This window comes from Schistocerca piceifrons, chromosome 3 (assembly GCF_021461385.2).
Source record: "Schistocerca piceifrons isolate TAMUIC-IGC-003096 chromosome 3, iqSchPice1.1, whole genome shotgun sequence".
NCBI classification, from domain to species: Eukaryota; Metazoa; Arthropoda; class Insecta; order Orthoptera; family Acrididae; genus Schistocerca; species Schistocerca piceifrons.
This window is the reverse complement of record NC_060140.1, coordinates 614,415,264-614,430,065: the sequence shown is the minus strand read 5'-3', so window position 1 is coordinate 614,430,065 and position 14,802 is coordinate 614,415,264. Positions and strand designations below refer to the sequence as shown.

General features: G+C 43.8%; 1 protein-coding gene across 1 annotated transcript in view; it reads left to right on the top strand.

Annotated features, from left to right (window-relative positions):
- Positions 1-14,802, top strand: part of LOC124789818 — a 274,122-nt gene that overhangs the window by 161,431 nt on the left and 97,889 nt on the right. Inside the window, exons 6-7 of the mRNA XM_047257301.1 lie at positions 11,393-11,483; positions 12,869-13,046. Of these exons, the coding sequence (XP_047113257.1) occupies positions 11,393-11,483; positions 12,869-13,046 (269 nt within the window). The remainder of the gene's footprint in view (positions 1-11,392; positions 11,484-12,868; positions 13,047-14,802) is intronic.

Genomic DNA, 14,802 nt, shown 5'->3' with positions numbered 1-14,802 from the left:
AGCAGAGATGAAACCCGAGGGGAGCCACGCTCGGGCTGCGCACTGACTTGACGAAAGTCGTGATATGGCGTGTTTGATACAAAGCTCAGTCTAATCGCTTATCTCTTCGGATATTCCGCATTTACATACTTTTACTAGACGATTGAGTGGAACCCATTCTAGAGTTTTTTGAACGTCGAGAGCTGCACCATCAACCTGCGCAGTACCGGGTAGATTCAGCGATCTATGATTAATTGATGCTAGAAGAGGGGCTGATCCTCTGTATATTCAATATATAAAGTAATGGGCATTCTATAAGGGCCGGTGGCCTTTCCACTGTCGAGTAATTTGTCTTGTTTTTCATTTTCACATTCATTAAACTTTTACATCTGTCATTCTGGCATCTGAATAGCGGTCCAACATAGGAATTGCATAGTGATCTTCCTCGGTGAAGCAATTTCGGAAGACAGAGTTTAATATGTCGGTCTTAATTTTGTTATCAACCGTTTCAATGCCACCATGGTTAACGACAGTTTGGCCAGACAACTTGGTCTCCAACGCTTCTGGTTTGTACTTAGTTGATGCGTTCGGCACTACTGTGGCTACAAGAAATGCAATTTCCATATCAACCATGTTATGTTCACCCAGCCAACCGATTACATTTCCGAATTTATTTATTTATTTATTTTAGTCATCAGTTTTCTGACTTTTGATGCGGCCCGGCACTAATTCCTCTTCTATTCCAAACTTTTTCTCTCCGAGTAGCACTTGCAGTCTACATCATCAATTACTTGCTGCATGTAGCCCAGTATCCTTCTTCCTCCACAGTTTATACCCTCTACAGTTCTCTCTGGCACCATGGAAGTTACTCCGTGATGTATTAACGCATGTCTTATCATCCTGTCCCTTCTTCTTGTCCGTGTTTTCCGTATATTCCTTTCCTCATCGATTCTGCGGAGAACCTCCTCGTTCCATATCTTATCAGCCCGTCTAAGTTTCAACGTTCTTCTGTAGTGCCACATCTCAAATGATTCTTTTCTCTTCTGTTCCGGTTTTCCCACAAATCATGTCTCCCTAATTTACGAAACTGTTTTACATTACGAAGTAGGCTCGCATATTCCGGCTATACATTGACGTCACCTGTTTGCGGCAAATGCAAGTTTGTGTCGGACCGGGTCCCGGATTTCCCGTTTATCGTGATCGGTCACCTTAATCACTTCGGCTGCCGATCCAAACATCCACACGCCACGTAGTCACAAACCTTATGCTCGCTCAGTTCGTGATTCCCGCACAGGGAAACAAACATTATTTCGTCGTTTTAGCCCATCATGTATGGATACGTCATTGATGGATGCAATGTCTGGTTTATACAGTGTCTGTTGTATCTTCACAGTACAATGTCCTTCAGACATGTATGGATGCTGAAGTGAAGTGCTGCCTAAAATGACTCTAAAGTACACTACTGGCCATTAAAATTGCTACACCACGAAGATGACGCGCTACAGACGCGAAATTTAACCGACAGGAAGAAGATGCTGTGATATGCAAATGATTAGCTTTTCAGAGCATTCACACAAGGTTGGCGCCGGTGGCACACCTACAACGTGCTGACGTGAGGAAAGTTTCCAACCGATTTCTCATACACAAACAGCAGTTGACCGCCGTTGCCTGGTGAAACGTTGTTGTGATGCCTCGCGTAAGGAGGAGAAACGCGTACTATCACATTTCCGACTTTGATAAAGGTCGGATTGTAGCCTATCGCGATTGCGGTTTATCGTATCGCGACATTGCTGCTCGCGTTGGTCGAGATCCAATGACTGTTATCAGAATATGGAATCGGTGGGTTCAGGAGGGTAATACGGATCGCCGTGCTGGATCCCAACGGCCTCGTATCACTAGCAGTCGAGATGACAGACACCCGCATGACTGTAACGGATCATGCAGCCACGTCTCGGCCACTGAGTCAACAGATGGGGGCGTTTGCAAGACAACAACCATCTGCACGAACAGTTCGACGACGTTTGCAGCAGCATGGACTATCAGCTCGGAGACCGTTGGTGCGGTTACCCTTGACGCTGCATCACAGGCAGGAGCGCCTGCGATGGTGTACTCAACGACGAACCTGGGTGCACGAATGGCAAAACGTCATTTTCTTCGGATGAATCCAGGTTCTGTTTACAGCATCATGATGGTCGCATCCGTGTTTGGCGACATCGCGGTGAATGCACATTGGAAGCAAGTATTCGTCATCTCCATACTGACGTATCACCCAGCGTGATGGTATGGGGTGCCATTGGTTACACGGCTCGGTCACCTCTTGTTTGCATTGACGGCACTTTGAACAGTGGACGTTACATTTCAGATGTGTTACGACCCGTGGCTCTACCCTTCATTCGATCCCTGCAAAACCCTACATTTCAGCAGTATAATGGACGACCGCATGTTGCAGGTCCTGTACGGGCCTTTGTGGATACAGAAAATGTTCGACTGCTGCCCTGGCCAGCACATTCTCCAGATCTCTCAGCAATTGAAAACGTTTGGTCAATGGTGGCCGAGCAATACGCCAGTCACTACTCTTGATGAACTGTGGTATCGTGTTGAAGCTGCATGGGCAGCTGTACCTTTACACGCCATCCAAGCTCTGTTTGACTCAATGCCCAGGCGTATCAAGGCCGTTATTACGGCCAGAGGCTGTTGTTCTGGGTACTGATTTCTCAGGATCTATGCACCCAAATTGCGTGAAAATGTAATCACATGTCAGTTCTAGTATAATATATTTGTCCAATGAATACCCGTTTATCATCTGCATTTATTCTTGGTGTAGCAATTTTAATGAGCAGTAGTGTATTTGCCTCTCACTGTGCTGGTATCGGGAGTTGTGCGAGCATAAGGATTGTGACTATGTGACATATGGAAGTTTTGGTCGGTCCTGGAGACGTGGTCGAAGAATCGAATGGTTAAGGCAACCCCTCGCGATACGTGGGAAATCCGGATTCGAGTAGCGGTCCGGCACAAATTTTCATGTGTCACGAACAGCTGATTTCAATGAGTAGTCGCAATACATCAATCTATTTCGTAATGTTTAGCACAGCTGTAATCGTCAGTGACAATTTCTGCTCCTTCGACATTGTATAAACACAGACTTTGTAACCAACTATGATGAAATCAGTTTAGAGTACAAGAAGAGTTTGTACAAATACAGAATTTTGGCAAAAGGTAAAATTATAGGGGAGATATCTATAACCTGTGGGTTCGGCGCCTCCACACGAAGATACGTCCATCGTGACGCTATACTCACAACCTGGGTTCGTACGAAAAGACGACGTGGTGCCACTCCTGTGTCATGCTATCGCTGGTTGTTGTACAGCTGACCTAACTACGTAATATGTCTGTCTTCTCGTATGGGGTAACTGATTACCAGCAAGGCGCTGAGTGTAGCTCTCCTCAGGCCATCGATTCCGCATTCACGTGACAGTCACCAGATCCCGGTCAATGCGACCAGCAATGTCCAGGAAAGAAAACCCACAATCCCGATAGGCCGCGATCCTGTCGCTTTCAAATTCTGACACATGCGGTAGACATTTCTCGTTCTTGTACGAGCCGTAACGTGATATTCTGACCAATAACCGTGCAGGTGTAATAAAAGAGTGTTGTCAAGGCGTCACGAACTTGTAGCCAAAGTCCGCCAGATTAGTTGCCACATTCATTAGTTTCTGGTGCAAGTATTTTGATAAAAAATGCCTCCTTGCGCCATTAACGGGTGTGCTAATAATTCCGAATTATAATCTAAAGCAGGCCTTAGCAATCTCTGGTCACCCGCGAGCCTGATTCACAAACTTAAGCTCGCGAGCCGCCCTGTCACGTGTCGCGACAGCAGCGCTCCTAACGCAAATAGTCAAAACTACAGAGTAAGTGATGTTAATGTTTATGGGGTAACGCCCCGATATGTTGTGTCACCCCTTCCCCAACACGACACGCCACAAATTGTGCCATTTTTGAGACTACATTCATTTTATGTTCACCCCATCTTCATAAGATTGCGGCCATTGATGCATCGTGAACACTGTTTCTTTACTGGGGACGTTTCGCAATAGCTGTCCATTACCAAATTCTGCAATGCCGTAATAAAGAAACCATGTTCACGATACGTAACGAAATGTAAACGTCAAAAGACGTGATTCAGCCACCTTGAAATGTCGTCATGGAAAAATAAACGTCCATAAAAGAAACCCGTTGCTGTCAATTCATTATAAACTATCTTCAGTTTCAGCAGTTGCAGTGTTGTAAAACGTCCACAACGGACAAGAATTATTTCTAATGTTAATACGAGTAGGAAATCCGAGGCGATCCGAGCGTCGGAGGAAATACCCAAAAATATGTCCCGGGCGGAGCACAATGAGAGCACCTTGCTCCCAATCCCACGAATTTCTGCCGCGGACCGGACTGATAATCCATACGCACGCCATATCCGGCCCGCGGGCTGTCGATTGGCCACCCGTGATCTAAAATTGGTTCGTTCAAGCGATATTTTCGTTCACATACGGGAATTTTGGTTGAGCTGTTTACTTTTACTCTAGTAGCTTTATTTGACTTAGAATTTTCTATCACTCTAACTCTAAAATCTCTCTGGTTGAATGCTTTGAAAAGGCAAGAGTGGAAACCGACCAAACATAGCATCTATACCTACACACTTACTCTGCAATTCACAGTTAAGTGCTTCGCAGAGGGTTCATCGAACCACTTTCAAGCTATTTCTCTACACTTTCTCCACACTTGAATCTTTCCGCGCGAGCTCTGATTTCTCTTATTTTATCATGATGTAGATGGGTGCTGTTGTGGCGTAGCAAGACAGCCACGCCACGGAAGTAGCCGAAAGGCACGCGTTTAGCAGGCAAGAGATAGGTCTGTAACAGGATACGTAATGAATGCTATAAAGTAAAGTACGTAGCTTCTGTAATACTTAACTTTAATCCATCCTTGGTACGTCGCTATTGACAATATAAGTGAGACTCCATAGATACATGCAATGTTACTAATGGCGCCTTGCTAGGTCGTAGCCATGGACTTAGCTGAAAGCTATTCTAACTATATGCTCGGCAAAGGAGCGAGGCTTCGTCAGTGTAGTCGCTAGCAAAGTCGTCCGTACAACTGGGCGAGTGCTAGTCCGTATCTCGAGACCTGCCTTGTGGTGGCGCTCGGTCTGCGATCACACAGTGGCGACACGCGGGTCCGACATGTACTAATGGACCGCGGCCGATTTAAAGCTACCACCTAGCAAGTGTGGTGTCGGGCGGTGACACCACAGGTGCCAACAAAATTTTTGCGGACTCTGAAAGTTGGTGGTTGACATTTCACGAGAAGATCTTCCTGCAACGAAAAAACGCCTTTGTTTTAGAGTGCCACCACAATTCACGTACATATCCGTGGCACTCTCTGCCCCTTTCGCGATTATACAAAAGACCTGCGCTACTCTGAACTTTTCTGATGTTCTCCGTCAGTCCTATCTGATGCGTAACCTACACCACACAGCAGTTCTCCAAAAGCGAGCGGACAAGCGTAGTGTAAGCAGTCATTTTACTAGACCTGACGCATTTTCTAAGTGCTCAGCCGTCTTTGCTTTGCTTTCCCCACAACATTCTCTGTGTGACCGTTTCAGTTTAAACTATTCGTAACTGTAATCCTTAAGTATGTAGATTAATTTACAGCCTTTAGATTTGTGATTTTTCGTGTAACTGAAATTTGGAGGATTCCTTTTAGTACTATGTGGATGACTTCACATTTTTCATTATTTAGAGTCAGTTTCCAATTTTTGCACCATACAGATATCTTGTATAAATCATTTTGCAATTCATTTGGATCATCTGTTTGACTTTGCAAGTCGGTAAATGACAGCATTATCTGCAAACGATCTCATATTGTCTCCTAAACTGTTTCCGTAGATCAGGAACAGCAGAGGGCCTATAGCAATTTCTTGGGGAACGCAAGATATTACTTCTGTTTTACTCGATGACTTTCCGTCATTTACTATGATCTGTGACCTTCCTGACAGACAGTCACGAATCGAGTCGCATAACTTAGACGATACTCCAAGGGCACGCAATGTGATTAGAAGTTGCTTATGAGAAAAGGTGTCAAAAACCTTCGGGAAATCCAAAAAATATGTATCAGTTTGAGTGTCCTTGTCGATAGCATCCATTACTTCGCGAGAACAAAGAGCTAGTTGTGTTTCACATGAACGATATTTTCTGACTCCGTGTTTTCTATTTGTCAACAAACCATTTTCTTCGAGGTAATTAATAATATTCGAACATAGCCTATGTTTCAAACTCCTACTGCGAATCGACGTCGGTGATATGGGTATGTAATTCTTTTCTTTCATTATTATTAGAGTGACCTGTGCAACTTTCCAGTCTTTTAGTACGGATCTTTCGTCGAGCGAGCGGCTGTATATGACTGCAAAGTATGGGGATGTTGCATCAGCATATTCTGAAAAGAACCTAAATGGTATTCTGTCTGGACCGGAAGACTTGCCTTTATTAAGAGCTTTAAGCTGCTTCACTGTATCGAGGATATTTACTTTTAAGTTACTCATGTTCTTGATTTGAATCCTGGAGCGTTTGCTTCGCTTTACTTGGTAAAAGTATTTCGGATCCATGTTTTAATAACTCTTCTTTAGTGGTACTGTCATCAGCAACATCACCATTGTTATCGAGCAGTGACGGTATTGGTTGCGTCTTGCCGCGGGTGTACTTTAGATACGACCAGAATCTCTTTGGGTTTTCTGCCAGATTTTTCGACAGAGTTTCATCGTGTAAACTATTAAAAGCATATCACATTGGTGTTCGTGCTAAATTTCGAGCTTCTGTAAAACTTAACCAATTTTTTTAAATTTGTCAAGCTTTTTTCGTTGCTTCTCCAAAATGTTTTCGACATATTCGGGAAAAGAACACGGAACGAACACGAGTTTCGTCGGTCCATATTAAGGAAAATAAAGGACTACGAAAGTAGCCTTTTCATATCACATACTTCGCTTCTTGGTTATTCTATATGTACCTATAGCAAAAAGGAAGATACATTAACAAGGGGAAATAAGTCGTCTTACTGGATCAAATATGCATTTAAGAAGAGAAAAACGTCTGAGATTGTCTTCCTGACATTGTGTTATTAGCATAAGCATTGTCACATTTTCTATCCAGAACAACTGTTGCTCGCAAACGACAGAAATTAAGAAGCAATCGTAAGTAGCAGTCTACTAATGTTTTGAGGCTTCTAACGAGGCGGCCTCGGCTCTAAAGCAACGTACAGCGTAAGTCTGTAGCACCGTCTCTCCTTATTATATCTCCATGCCAACAGTCAACATTCAAATGCTATTTCTGAACGAGAAAACCATGGATAGTTTTCCATTATATACAGAACTAGTTGAGCACCCGGCGTTGCCTGAGCTTGTATATATTCCATTGGTCTATTAGTTCATCGCCTCCATCCATCTCTCTGTCCATCTCCTTCTTCACCAACTCTCCGTCCATCTCCTGCGCCCCACCTCTCTATCCACCTCCTCCACCCCACCACTCCCCTCTACTCTCTGTCCATCTCCTGCTGTCCCCCTGTCTGTCCATATTCTCCTCCCTCTTCTCTCTGTCCATCTCTTCCTCTTTTGTTTCTCTGTCCATTTCTTCCTTCCCCTCTCTCTGTTCAGCTCTTTCTCCCCCATCTTTGTGCCAATCTCTTCCTCCTCCTGTCTCTGTCCATCTCCTCCCCTTTCCCTTCTTTGTCCATCACCTCCTCTCTCCTCTCTCTGTACATTTCCCCCTCCACCTCCCCTTGTCCATCTTCCCCTCACCCTATCTGTGCCCATCACCTCCTTCCTCCTCACTGTTTCCCCATCTCCTCCTCCCCTCTTCCCTCTCCACGTTATCACACACACTCCAGTAGGAGGCAGGTGGTTCATAAACCCACAGTATTTTTTTCCAGATCATGAGTAACATGTGTGCCAAATTTGGTTGAAATTTTGACTATTTATGGACCATGGCTGTCTCAAAAAACTACAGCTACCAGTCACTAAATTTGTTAACTAATGTACAGGGTGATTCAAAAAGAATACCACAACTTTAAAAATGTGTATTTAGTGAAAGAAACATAATATAACCTTCTGTTATACATCATTACAAAGAGTATTTAAAAAGGTTTTTTTTCACTTAAAAACAAGTTCAGAGATGTTCAATATGGCCCCCTCCAGACACACGAGCAATATCAACCTGATACTCCAACTCGTTCCACACTCTCTGTAGCATATCAGGCGTAACAGTTTGGATAGCTGCTGTTATTTCTCGTTTCAAATCATCAATGGTGGCCGGGAGAGGTGGCCAAAACACCATATCCTTAACATACCCCCATAAGAAAAAATCGCAGTGGGTAAGATTAGGGCTTCTTGGAGGCCAGTGATGAAGTGTTCTGTCACGGGCAGCCTGGCGGCCGATCCATCGCCTCGGGTAGTTGACGTTCAGGTAGTTATGGACAGATAAGTGCCAATGTGGTGGCGCTCCATCCTCTCTGCTAGCTCTGCGAGTCGATTTTCCTGGGCTGCGAATAAATGCTTGCTGGATGCGTGCTACATTTTCATCACTCGTTCTCGGCCTTCCAGAACTTTTCCCTTTGCACAAACACCCATTCTCTGTAAACTGTTTATACCAACGTTTAATACACCACCTATCAGGAGGTTTAACAGCATACTTCGTTCGAAATGCACGCTGAACAACTGTCGTCGATTCACTTCTGCTGTACTCAATAACACAAAAAGCTTTCTGTTGAGCGGTCGCCATCTTAGCATCAACTGCCGCTGACGCCTAGTCAACAGCGCCTCAAGCGAACAAATGTACAACTAAATGAAACTTTATAGCTCCCTTAATTCGCCGACAGATAGTGCTTAGCTCTGCCTTTTGTCGTTGCAGAGTTTTAAATTCCTAAAGTTGTGGTACTCTTTTTGAATCACCCTGTATTATTTATTTATTGTCCAACATGTTTCGAGGGTATACCTCATCATCAGGCTATATGACACTACAAAAACAATTTCACAATATGATCATGCAGATGTTAAATATTCTTTTCGTAAGTGCTGTGGTTATCCTGTGGAAGAAGAGAAAACCTGGTAAGAGGCGATGTCACTTTGGAAGCTGGACTGATGCTTGCATGAAAATGTTTTGTAACAGTCACTCACTTTGTTCTTATGGCGTGGCAGTCTCGTTGTGATGAGCTGAGGTGTTTCCATTTCTGTGCTTCTCTTGTCTTTCTTGATCACTGTTCACAAATTTTCACACACATACCAGTAACTTGGAAACATGATCACAAAAACAAATCTGTAGTGCAGTGGACATTATTTTTGTGGTCGTGTTTCCAAGTTACTGGTACGTTTTGAAAATTTGTGAACAGTGATCAAGAAAGCCAAGAGAGCCACAGAAATGGAAATACCTCAGCTCATCACAACGAGACTGCCACGCCATAAGAACAAAGTGAGTGACTGTTACAAAACATTTTCATGCAAACTTCAGTCCAGCTTTCAAAGTGACATTGCCTCTTACTAGGTTTTCTCTTCTTCCACAGGATATCCGCAGCACTTACGAAAAGAATGTTTAACATCTGCATGATCATATTGTGAAATTGTTTTTGTAGTGCCATATAGCCTGATGATGAGGTATACCCTCGAAATACGTCGCACAGTAAATAAATAATGCATTGTTGTAGGATGTGGGGTCCGCCAGTTATGCAAAACACTGTTTTTTCCAAGCACCGAAACATGTTTCAGCACCATTGTGCCATCATCAGAGGGTTTCCGTTTTATTTAATCTGTAATATGAACATTGTTTCTAAATTATCACAAAATTGTGTGGACATTTAGTTCAAACAATAGTTCGTTTTTTTTGTTGATACCTTTACACTTGGTGTGCATGATTTTTCAGGACCACTTGTGTATTATTTATTACAGGTAGATTGTCATCTGCAACCAAACCAATGACAATCTACCTGTAATAAATAATACACACGTGGTCCTGAAAAAACATGGACACCAAGTGTAAAGGTATTAACAAAAAAAACGAACTATTGTTTGAACTAAATGTCCACACAATTTTGTAATCATTTAGTGAAAATGTTCGCATTACAAATTAAATAAAACGGAAACTCACTGATGATGGCACAGTGGTGCTGAAACACGTTTCGGTACTTGGAAGAAACGGTGTTTTGCATAACTGGCGGACCTCACATCCTACAATTTTAACTGCAAACACGGTAAACATAAGGAGCTGCAAATCCAAACGATGAAATAATACATTAGATAACAAATTTTGTGACTGGTAGCGGTAGTTAAAAACCTTTACATATTGGTTGAAATTGTTCCAGGGGTTTCGGATGAGCTTTTTATCCATAGCTTTGCCCAGGTAGGCACATGTAAAAAATATTTTACATATATTTACCATATTTTCCACGTATTTGCACACATGTTTCATCTGTATATCTAGTGAATTTCGCGCTGCGGTTTCATTTTCACGCATCTCAGTATTTATGATGTGATATCTCCTAAACGTCTTCATGTGTGTCGTACATTGATATAATTTTGCTGGTACATTCAGAGATATATATGAATACTGTCTGCAAAAGTTGTCGCGAATACAATGTAATGCATTAAAACGTCAATGTTCAAGCGACAGTCATTGCAAGAATACCGAAAATGGAGCAAGCGATAAACTTTTTTGGTTTCATCATTTTGTGGGGGTTGTCAAGGAGAAAAAGTTTTGGAAAGATTTAAACTGCGTGATAAGTTTGTTCCAAGTCAGTAAGTAATCTCATTCTCAAATACTGGATGTCGCAGGTTACACCACTTTTTCACCCTACTCCCCTTGGTAGGTAGGTGGTTCTTATCACAAAAGAGATTCTTTCCAGGCAGAGATTTTTTCCAATTTTGGTTGAAATCGGTCCAGTGATTTAGGAGGAGATGTGGAACATACATACATGTACACACATGTACATCAAGTTTATGTAAGTATGTAGATGGTGTGATTGGCACCTACTTCATGCAGATGTGGTGAAGTGCATACCATTTACCATAGTTTTCGCATTCAAGGTGCAGCAGTCTTAATGGCCAGCGGTGCAAGTACAGCTACCTCGAGAAATACTTACCATTCGTCCTGAAAAACGCTATGTCTCTTGACTGGAGCAAATTTCATTTATTTCTAAACATTTAAGGCACCTTATAATGTAGCCTATGTCAGTCTGAGTAGATGTAACTGCAATATTTTGTTACACCTTCTTCTAAGACGCTCCATGCAAATCTGGAAAGTGGTGACTGTAGCACGTCCGTTGCCTTGCTGCTTATTGCTGTCCCGTTGCGAAGTACCTGCAGTGCCGGCTGTTGTGTCCACAGCGTGGAAGTTCGTCAAGCTGACGGAGGTCGCTGTCTCTCCCGACGCCGACGACCCGCATGCGGCAGGCAGCGTCGCCCTCGTCAAGGACGGGTGAGTAGGGCAGGCCCTTTGCCTAGGCCCACACATTCTGACAAAAGTGCTGTAGAATCCGCTAGTACGGCTACTACCGTTCACGCCAGAAGTAGTTTTAAGATATTAAAAGAACACTCTTTGTTACTGCTTTGTTTACTAATTTTCAGCTCCTTTTTCACACAAAGTTTCTCTGTTGTCTTCTTTTTCTTCCATGGAGAAGTTGTCTTCATTTTAATTTTGGCCGTGGTAAAAACAGTTGCAAGAAAAACTGAAAATGAAGCACTGAATAAATGGTTCAAATGGCTCTGAGCACTATGGGACTTAACATCTACGGTCATCAGTCCCCTAGAACTTACAACTACTTAAACCTAACTAACCTAAGGACAGCACACAACACCCAGTCATCACGAGGCAGAGAAAAAAGCATTGAATAGCTCTATTTGTAATACTGAGAACGACTTACATGGCAGGCAAACAATCTTCTCTATTTATCAAATGCAATGCCCTGACTGACTGACTGACACGGTTCTAGGCGCTTCAGTCTGGAGCCGAGTGACCCCTACGGTCGCAGATTCGAATCCTGCCTCGGGCATGGATGTGTGTGTTGTCCTTAGGTTAGTTAGGTTTAAGTAGTTCTAAGTTCTAGGGGACTGATGACCTCACAAGTTAAGTCCCATAGTGCTCAGAGCCATTTGAACCATTTTTTAGAAAGGAAACAAAAGTAAAGTTTTATAAAAAAATATATATATATATATATTGCTGTGCCGTCTCTGCTGTGCGGGAGTGGAACGTTGGCTCTCACAAATAGGGATAAGAGCCAAATACATCCAGCTGAAATGAGATTTCTAAACACAGAAAAGGTTGCACTCAGCAAGACAGGATCACGAGTGAACATGTTAGAGTGGAGTGAATGTTGAACGGATAAACAACACAATAGGGAAACGCAGAATCAGATAGAATGCCATGTAAGCAGAATGCGAGAAGAAAAACAGGCGAAACAACTATTGAGGTACAGGCCGAGAAGAAGAAGGAACCCTCGTACGCCCAAAAGGAGATGGGCTCAGCAACAAACTTAGAAGATGGAAAACGCAGTAAGCCTATCCCTGAAAGTGAGTATGATGATGATTATGATGATGATGGTGGTGGTGGTGGTGGTGATGGTGCTGATGGTGGTGGTAGTGTTGATGGGTATACAAACATTATCGATTTTCTTTCCTATTCCTTTCTCGTACTGAACGAGGAACAAAGGGCTATCTGTAAGCCACCGTACGTGCCCTATCTCTCCTACCTTATTCTCAAGATTCGAACTAGACATATGAGCCTACCGAATAGCCACTTCTTTTTTTATGGTATACGATTCTTACACGTGAGCTGCCCGAGCAATTTGCGGCGCTGTGTCGTAGGTGCCGGAACAACGACTTTGTGACGATCATCCCGCACCAGCCGGCACGCTACCGCGACCGCAACAACGAGGTCTTCCTGGACTTCGAGGCGTTCCTGCTGAGCGGCATGCAGGAGCGCGCCACCCTCTGGATACACTCGCAGATCAAAGCCTGCATGGACGCCGCCGACTGCCAGCCCGTGAGTACACAGCCGCGCGAGCCGACACTCCTCAAGACAGCGGATGTTTGCTCGCGTCTGGCTCAACACTTCTGCTGCAAATTCACTCATTGCTACTCCGCCGAAACCTCTCAGGACAAAATTATACAAACGGTACAGTATCGTAACTATTTTGAGGCAAGACACTGTACATAAAGATGAGCACTGTTAATGAGGTTTCATTTTTAACAGGCTTCCAGAAGAACTGAAAAAGTTAATGATAAACCAAAAACTTAATTGTTTGTTTGAAGGCTCCCTACTGACACATTTCCTCTATTCTGTACAGGAGTTTTCGCAGTAACTGATAACTTTACGGGGTAATGTTATTTATTTACACACTCTAAGAAGAAAAAAAAAACTCCGCTACACGAAGAAATTAGCCGATTGGGACGGAAATCGGTAGGTGTGATGTACATGTACAGAAAAGCAAATGGTTACAATTTCAGAATAATTGGACGATAAATTAAAGAGAAAGAGCTTCAAAAGTTGAGCAAGTCCATAATACATTGATCCATCTCTGACCCTTGTGCAGGCAGTTATTTGGCTTGGCATTGACTGATAGAGCTCTTGGATGTCCTCCTGAGGACATCGTGCCAAATTCTGTCCAACTGTCGCGTTACAACGTCAAAATCCCGAGTGGTTGGAGGGCCCTGCCCATAATGCGCCAAACATTCTCCACTGGAGAGAGATCCGGCGACCTTGCTGGCCAGAGTAGCGTTTGGCAAGCACGAAGACAAGCAGTAGAAACTCTCGCCGTGTGAAGGCGAGCTTTATCTTCCTGAAACATAAGCCCAGGGTGGCTCGCCATAAACGGCAACAAAACGGGGAGTAGAATATTGTATGTTTCGCTGTGGTGTAAGAGTACCGCTGTTGACAACCAAAGGGGTCCTCCTATGAAAAGAAATTGCACCCGAGACCATCAGCCCTCGTTGTGGGGCCCTAAGGCTGACGACACTCAGATTGGTGTCCCACCGCTGTCTGGGGCGTCACCAGACATGTCTTCGGCCTGAAATCTCATTCGCTGTAGTAGAATTGTCTTCAGTGATGAGTCCCACTCCGAACTGAGCTCCGTTAACAAGCGAAGCCGTGCCTGGAGACACCCTGCACAGTGGTGGGATGCCAACCTGATTGTCGCCCACCATGCAGCCCGACAACTAGGACTGATGGTCTGGGGTGCAATTTCTTTTCATAGCAGGATCCCTTTGGCTGTCGCCTGTGGCACTCTTGCACAGCACAGCGGTACGTCGACAATATTCTACGCCTTGTTTCGTTTGCCTTCATGGCAAGCTATCCTAAGCTTACGTTTTAGCAAGATAATGGCCTCCGCACATGGCGAGGGTTTCTACTGCTTGTCTTCGTGCTTGCCAAACCTCACCTTGGCCAGCAGTGTTGTCAGTTCTCTCTCCACTTGAGAACGTTTGGAGCATTATGAGCAGGACTCTCCAACCAGCTAGGGATTTTGTCGATCTAACGCTACAATTGGACAGTAATTGATATGATATCCCTCAGAAGGACATCCAACAACTCTGTCAACTAATGCCAACCCGAATAACTGCTGACATTAGGGCCACAGATGGACCAACGCGTTAGTGACTTGCTCAGTTTTCGAAGCTCTTTCTCTTGAATAAATCATACAGTTCTTCTGAAACTGTAATCATTTGTTTTCCTGTCCAGTTACATCACACCTACCGATTTCCATCTGATTCCAACAATTCCTTCATGGTGCGTCGTTTTCTTT